The sequence below is a fragment of the Gossypium hirsutum genome, chromosome A12 (assembly GCF_007990345.1).
Source record: "Gossypium hirsutum isolate 1008001.06 chromosome A12, Gossypium_hirsutum_v2.1, whole genome shotgun sequence".
NCBI lineage: Eukaryota > Viridiplantae > Streptophyta > Magnoliopsida > Malvales > Malvaceae > Gossypium > Gossypium hirsutum.
This window is the reverse complement of record NC_053435.1, coordinates 95,149,900-95,158,425: the sequence shown is the minus strand read 5'-3', so window position 1 is coordinate 95,158,425 and position 8,526 is coordinate 95,149,900. Positions and strand designations below refer to the sequence as shown.

At 28.4% G+C, this 8,526-nt stretch overlaps 1 protein-coding gene across 1 annotated transcript; it reads right to left on the bottom strand.

Annotated features, from left to right (window-relative positions):
• Window positions 1-5,569: 5,569 nt before the first annotated feature.
• Window positions 5,570-8,139, bottom strand: LOC107918326 (vacuolar protein sorting-associated protein 29). Its single transcript, XM_016847858.2, has 4 exons — window positions 7,756-8,139; window positions 7,321-7,559; window positions 6,740-6,877; window positions 5,570-6,018 (listed from the first exon to the last, which is right to left on the bottom strand). The coding sequence occupies exons 2-4, from the start codon at window positions 7,450-7,452 to the stop codon at window positions 5,716-5,718; spliced, it is 573 nt and encodes a 190-aa protein (XP_016703347.1). The 5' UTR covers window positions 7,453-7,559; window positions 7,756-8,139; the 3' UTR covers window positions 5,570-5,715.
• Window positions 8,140-8,526: the final 387 nt, after the last annotated feature.

Here is an 8,526-nt window from a genome sequence, read left to right as displayed (position 1 = left end):
TATTTCATCTAGTACTCCAAGCATAAATAAACCCCAAGTCCCGAGTAAATCGAACTTGAAACTTCCATTGGGAGCTTCTTGGTGATGATTTGTGTAAATACTAAGTTTATTTTTGCTAAGTTATTAAAACTATAGTGCTATATAATTGAATTATGGCCCTTGAAATACAAGAGGAAAAGGAAATAATGCATGTGAATGCAATCCAAGTAGTCTAGACTTTCTCCTGTTTCATATACCTTAAATAACAGGGGAATATTGAACTGCCAATTTGTCTGTAAGATGAGAATCAAACAATATATTATCAGTCTTTAAATCGTTCCCATAAATGCCAGGCGCAATCGCCAATTTCCCATAATTGCTTACCATAAAATTATAAAAGATATTATCAGTCTTTGGATATAAATATTTCTTTGGATATATTGCAAACTTCCCCATCCACTAACAGCTTTAATTAACAGTTAAAGCCATCCATTTGGCCTATCTCCATAATAATAACCATCCATGTTAAAATTTAACAAAAATTATCAATTACTTGAAACAGAAGTAATAAAATAACTTTCAATCGAAAAAAAAGAAGCAAATCATAACAAAAGCTCAGTAGTCTTCCATTCATATGTTTTCCAATAACTACAATATGTTTACCTTGAATGAACAAATAAACAAATAATAGGAATTACTTGAAACACAAGTAAAAAAAAAATAACCAAGACCGATTCAGAGTAAAAACTGGTGCAAGTATTAACATTTTTTTTTCCAAGAAGTACAGTATATGTTGACGAACAAGAAACAAGAGAAAGCAAATCCGAAGCTCCAAAACTCTTTCACGTTGGCAACTCGAACCGGCAAAGAGGACAATAATGGCTTTGTTTCAGCCACTTCTCGATGCAACCACTGTGAAACATATGAGAACAAGGCATTTGAGAAGCGGATGAACCGACCTTGATTTCCTCTAAACATATAGTGCAACTTTCAGCTTCCACTCGCCTTTTTTTGGTACTTTGTTGAACATCTTGACGTTGATCTCTGTATTCAACTCGAACCCTTTTCAGCATTTTCTTAACCGATGTTTCATTCGCTGGAACCATGGTATTGTTGGTCAGTAATGCAGATTCCGCCAAAGCCCTTCTTAGCAAAGCTCTATCGTCGACTAAGTGACGCGTAACTGTTTCCTATAACTTAGCACGTACAGGCAACACTTGACGGCCCATGTTGGAACCCCACTTTGAGATTCGAAGTCCGTGTCGGATAATCTTATCAATGACAACGTCAAAAGTAAGAGATGTGGGGTCGACTGGGAATCCTCTCAACATGGCACCAAGGATTTGGTAAGCCTGATCCTGGTTTCTAAAAACTTGGAGGTCGAAACGACGAGATTCTTGAAGGAAGCGGGTATCGGATGCAGTGACGAGTCGATCAGTTAAGCAGTGATGGTGGCGGGTTACAATATTGAAGGAGATGGTTACTTCGATTTGAACGCATTGGGGAATGGGGTACAGACGTTTTGACCTAGAACGGGGTTGATAAACATCATGTTACAGGCCATCACGCTGATGAGAGAAGGGAGAGGAAAAGGAAGCCATGGGAGAAACTTTAGGAAGAAGCTATGTTTTTGAAGATTGGAAGTATCACTAGTAATTGTGTTTATAGAACTATGAGAATGGCGGTGTAGTGAATCAAGGGAATGGACGGTCGAGATTTATACTAATATCTTCATTAATATATGCTTATCAGGTCTCTTATCTTAACTAAATAACAAAAAAAAAAACATATAATAATTTTTTTTTAAATTTAACCTACTTGGCATTTGAACAAACGTATAAGGATTACCCTCATAATTTTATTGGTTATCATTAATCTTTAATCATACATAATTAACTATTTTAGTCATCCAAATCAAACAAAAAATGAATTTCTCCAAATTTAGTAACTAGGGTTTTACTATCAAAATTATATCTATTTACGTGAACTTTTATTTTTTGTTACTTTAAATATGAATAAAAATAATTTAATTTTATCATATTTTGATTTAATTTATTTCAATAATTTTATTTTTTTAAGGCTTAATATAACATTTGGTACTTGAACTTCTCACTTTTTTCTAATTTGATACTTAAACTTGACACTTTTTCTTAAGTTGGTACTTAAATTTTTTGGAGTCTAATTTGGTACCTGAACTTGACTCTTTTTCCTAATTTGGTACCTAATCTTTTTTTTTTCGATGTGGCACTTGTCAAACGTTTTACAAATTACTCCAATATACTAACAATGTTATTTCTTTATGAAGTAGCAAAATAATCAATGTATTATCAACATGTGACAGATAATATGATATATCTTTTTATATGTTCAATTACTTTTAGTTTTATTTATTTAATTAATTTTTTTATTAATTGAAAATAATGAATTTCTTTTAATTTAGGGTTTTTAAAAAATCTTTTTTTCTTATTTTATATTAATTCGTTAAGCATAACACAATACCTATTTTGTTAACATGAATTTCCTTTAATACTGACAATATTTTTGTAGCATAAATTTTTTTTAACACTGTTAGTGTTTTGCATAATTTTTATAATATTTAGTAAATTTAGATACCAAATTGAACTTAAAAAAATTTTAGGTACCAAATTAAGAAAAAAATATTAAATTCAAGTACCAAATTGGGCCTAAAAAAAGTTTAGATACCAAATTAAAAAAAGTGTCAAGGTATCAAATATTATATATATATATATATATATTTTAACAAATTAAGAGAGAGGAAATTAAATACAAACCTGCATGGGAAGCTAAATTTTTTTCAGGGAGAATAAAGCAGAATTAAATTACATGATTTTTTTGAGAGTTTAGCTTATAGCTTTATATTTTTAAAAGATTAATCTACTATTATTAACTTATAATTTTATAAAATTAAAATTATACATACAATTTTTTATTTTAGGGTGGAAACCGGTGAAGGCTTATGCCGCGCTGCAGGCCTGGTCATTGAAGTATAAAGGAGCCCTGACAACTACTCTACTCCCTTATTTTGTTGGTCACTAATGTTATTTTTATTACTTAATACTTATTAATCAAAATTGTTATTCTTAATTGTATTTAATATGTTTTCTTTAATTTACATTTTTTCAAGGTATTTAGAATTGGACTGATGATTGAATCAATTAGGTCATGAGCTCATCGTTCTAATTACTCCATTCAATTTGATTAAATATATCATTAAAAATTATAATAATTAAAAGTAATAAAAAATCTAATTCAACTATTCAACCAATCCGTACCTGTTATTGGATTAACCGGTCCAATATCTTTCCTCGAATCTATACCTTTATCGGTATCCGATTCAATCCGGTTCAAAATTTTCATTATTGACTTTCTTTAAAAAGAAATAAAACTCTCCATTTGTATAAAAAGGAATATTTGGTACACCCAATGGAGCTTTTAAACTTCATAAATAATATTAAGAGTTGACAAATGTCCTATAAAAATATAATAAATTATTAAATATATATATATTTAAAAGAAAATACACATATCAACTTTTTAAAATTACTTGCGAAATAATAAAAAAATTTAACTTACCAATTATTCACCACTTTACTTTTTAAAACATAATTTTGATTTCTCACACCAAATATACCAAAATAAATTTAACATTACAATTACCTTTATATAAATTGATGTTACAATTTTATAATAGAAATGATGTTTCAATTTTATTAAAATTTACAAGTATTTATATATATATATTTTAAAATTTTGATCTCAATTTTTAATTAAATTTAATAATTAACCTTTCAAAAAAATTATATCACATTTTTTATAAAAAATATTAACTAAAATATTAATATTTTTAATGATATTGACGTGATAGTATACGTGTATTTGTCTTATTATCATATCAATAATATCTTTTAAAAAATGAAAGTACTCAAAAATTATAAAAAAAATTATAAAAATTCAGAAAAATGAATTGCCATATTTAAAATTTTAATGTTTTAACTAGTATTTTTATTAAAAAAATAATTCAACTTCAATTCTTTTTAAAAGATTAAGGGCTAAATTTAACTAAAATATAAAAATATAAAAATTTTAACTAAATTGATACATTGATTTAAGAAGAAATTTGGAAATGTAGGTGACAGAAAAACTATTTTTCAAAAACAAAAGAAGATATTTGAAAATAAAAGGCATTGGGAGCATATTTCCTGATCAGCAAATCAAGTTGCTGATTTCATTGCCATTGCCAACACCATTACTAGAGCTTTCAATTGTTGGGCTAGATCAAGGTTGAATCTGATCAGGTCACATACGAAGTTTATTTAAAAAATAATAAAATATATTTTTAATTAATATTTTATAATTAAATTTAAATTTTAAAAATATTTTTATTATTTAAATTAAATTTTAAGTGAACCGAATTGAATTGATTACAAAAATCTTTATTTAAGTCCAACCAATTTAGATCAGACAAATTACCTAATGCTCAAACAAATTTAACCACCATCTTATCACAATAATAATGATATCAATTTAATTAATTTTTAATTGGTTTTATTTTATAATTTAATTATCATTTATTATATTAATTTATATTTTATAAGCTCTAAAAGATTTAAATTATACTTTTTTCTTTAATATATAGAAGTGTTATGGATGATTCTTATTGTTTTTTAGTGGAATAATTATAAAACAAGAGTTGGATTTAGACTTGTTCTAAGTCGAGCCATTTTTCAAAGTCCGAAAACCCGTTAACAAAAAAAGTTTCGATAAAAGTATGAGGTCCGAAAAAATAGACTAAGTCTTGGACAATTCTTTTTTGTTTAAACCTGGCCTGAATATATTATGTTATAAAAAATAATTATATTAATTATATATGTTAAATAATTATATATATTTATATTAAATCGCTAACCCAATAATAATTAAATTCATTACCCAAAACCTAAAAGAACTTACCCATCTAAATAATCCAACCCAAAATATAAAATTTTAAAATTATATTTAATACAATAAAATATTTATTATATTTATGATAGTGTTTTTAATATAAATACTTTTTAATGCATTCTTAATGTATTAGAAAAGTTTCATGTTAAGGGTTTTTTTAGTACATTTAGTGTACTATATTTTTAAAAAAATTATTTTTAATAAAAACTAAACTAAAAAAATAAAATATGGATGGACGGGTCAAACCTAGGTTTAATTTTTCAAATTGAACCAGACTTGAACAAAAAGTGAACCCATTTTTTTTTCAAACTAGACCAAACTTAAACTTGAAAATTTGATCTAATTACATTATATGGACCTGATCTAATCCATGAGCAACTTGAATTCTAGTTTGCCACCTAGAATAAAAACATAAAAACTTACTCCAAAAAAATAGAAATAAAAACATTTTATTAATATTTTAGTCATAAATATATATCACATATATCTAGTGTAAATTATATATTTAATAGCAGTGCTGTCAAATTTCTATAAATATTTGATAAGCAAATTTTTTTTTTTGTTTTAAACAACACAAAAATAAAATTTCTTTTGTATAAAAAATTAATTAATTATAATGAAACGAAAATTAGTAATAAAATCAACCATCAAAATAATTATTCCTCAACGGACAGATTCCAAATTACAAGTCTTGCTTCTAAAGCAGATTAATTAATTGAATTCACATTTGGCTCAAATAGCTCAACAGAGCAAGATCCAACAACAAGAATTGGTTTAATGTGCAGAAGGAGCAGTGGCTGTCTTCTTAAAATCGATTTTGTCGACCTTAACTTCACCATCGATGAGTTCATACACATATACCACAACACGCAAGCCATCGATGTCCATAAGCACAAAGCTTGGGTTAACATCGTAGGTGAAACTACTATATGCACCAGTGGCCGAGCCTGGATTTATGACGACGCCACCCTCATGCTTGTATGCTTTGAACTGATGAGTGTGACCAGTTACAAGGATATCCACGTCCAATTGCCTTTGTACCATTGCTAATGAATCCAAATCCCCCCATGGAATGACCTGTACAAAGTTCAAAAGCCAGGAACAATCAATGATTGCTAACTGGTGTCATAACCATAGGGACATATATTTATGATAAATCGGGCTGCAACTAAAAGCTTGTTATCAAACAATTTGAAATACTTCAAGAATGCAGCCCAGCTTAAAGTTTTTATCTCTCTGGAAATCTAAGATCTAGCACCAGAGAAGTGTATTTAAAACTAGTTAGGAGAAGCTCCCGCATTTGAGTGACCATGAAGCACCGGGATTCCACATTTTCTCTTTGACAGGGCTTAGAAGTCGGTTGGTTAAGCATGTAAACTACACAACATAGAAGTTGAGACATGTCAATGACATAGTAAATAGCTTCTCACTATAAGTCCCCTCAATCCCAAACATTATTCCTGCATCCAACATGAAATGGTATCAACAAAGGAACAATGAAAAGCTCTTCACAGTTTCGTCCCATTGCCAATCCATTGACCAAAACTGATTGCGTGTATAACATTGAGGTCCACCAAAGAAGTAAAACTTAGCAATGCAAGATGTTAGTAAATGTAAAAAGCTTGGGACCCAAATATATTATCTATGGCCACTACACATACAGAAAATAAGGAACTAAATTCATCACATGTTTCTGTAATGCAAAACAAAAACCTTAATTAGGACGTCATTTGATAGCAATCATTTTTACACTCAGATTGAGGGTATTTGAAAGTAAACAAACAGGATGGTAGAAAACCTGATGCCCATGGCATATCCCAAGCTTGAATTGACCAATTGTCAGTGTTTTGTTCTCTGGATAACGGGAATCTTCATCGTATTCACCTCGAGTAATATGCAGATCAGGACACAGAGTCTTGAAGTAATCATGAACTTCCTGGTCATAAAATCCATGTAAAAGAATAACTTTACTTGCAGTCTAAGGCACTTGTGAGAAAGGAAATACAAGGGAAACATTATAACCAGTCTACAATACTACAAAGCAAACATATTGTTGCTTTTGAAAATTTGAGACATCCTGAAAGCAGGTAAAGTACAAGTCAACCCTCATATAAAAGGGAAAAGTGATGCCAAATCAATTAGAAAAAATTACATACAAAAATACACGAGAGTTTATGAAATTATTTCTGGTAGACTCGAAGAAATCACACAAAAATAAATATATTCTTTCTAGAAACTTGTCTTCTGTACCACCCCAATATAGCATAAAAAATATTAGAAAATCTTCAAAAAAAAAAAAGTATCAATACCATAATTAGATAGAACCAAAAGAAATACTTAACCTCATAAACATAAAAAAGAGAGAGTGAAGTTTATTACTTTGATACAGAGATTGCCAGTGCAAATAATGTGCTGAATCTTGCCAGGGACAAGCATGGACTTGAACTTTGGAGGCAGATCAGGTGCCCTGTGAGGAATATGAAGGTCTCCTATTGCTAAAACTAACACCATACTTCTATCAACAAGAAGTCAATAACGTCAATAGCTTTCCTTAATTCTACACAAAGAAGGGGGGGGGAGTCCCTTTTCTCTCTCAATACTCAATCATCTTCGAGAATCTGCATAAACCCAGATCATTTATCAGCAATTTCTTCATAAAAACAAGACTACCCATATCCAAAAATTAGAATTTTGGACATGGGAATTATCAGCTTTAAACCCAGAAATAGTCCAATATATTACAAATATCAATTTAACAAATAGGAGAAAAGTGGAAGATCACAAAGAAATTCTAAAGGAAGAATCGTTATTTACCCATTAAATGAAAGAAGAAGAGACCATTAGCGCCAACTTTTAAGTCAATAAACAAATCCAGACTGATTCCTCCAACTAAAACCTGGAAATATCTTTCCATTATTTTATTTTATTTTTACTTTGTAGCTCAATTTTGAATTGGTTAAAATGTACTCTAAGTCCCTGCACGCTTTATACATTTTGAATTTAGTTCATCTTACTTTTATTTTTTGAAATTTAATCCTTCTATTTTTCAGATTTAAAAATTCAATTTTAATTCTTAATTTCGTTAGAATTCTTCTAATTAATTAACTTGCATGACATTTTGAAATAAAATAATACTATAATGATCTTGAATTTAACAAAAGAATTTTAACGATGTTAAAAATAAAACTTACATTTTTTATCAAGAAAATGAAGGAACTAAATTTATTAAGGTAGCTCGGGAACTAGAAATTCAAATTTCAAATTTCAAATTTGGATTTTAAAAATTATGTAAATTGAGTCGTAAACTATTTAAAATGAAACATGCATGATGATTTTTCAAATCCTAGGATTTGTTTGATGCCTATTTAGTGATGATTTTAAAATTTTTAAAATATTTTTGGATTTGAAAAGTTCATGTTTCATATATATATTTATATATTAGGTAAACTACACCTAAGATCACTAAAGTATTAGTAAATTTATGTTTTGGTCACTTAACTTCAAAAAGTTACAAAATATTACTGAACTATTCAAAAGCTTTCATTTAAGTCATTGAACTATTCGATAGCTTTTATTGAAGTCACT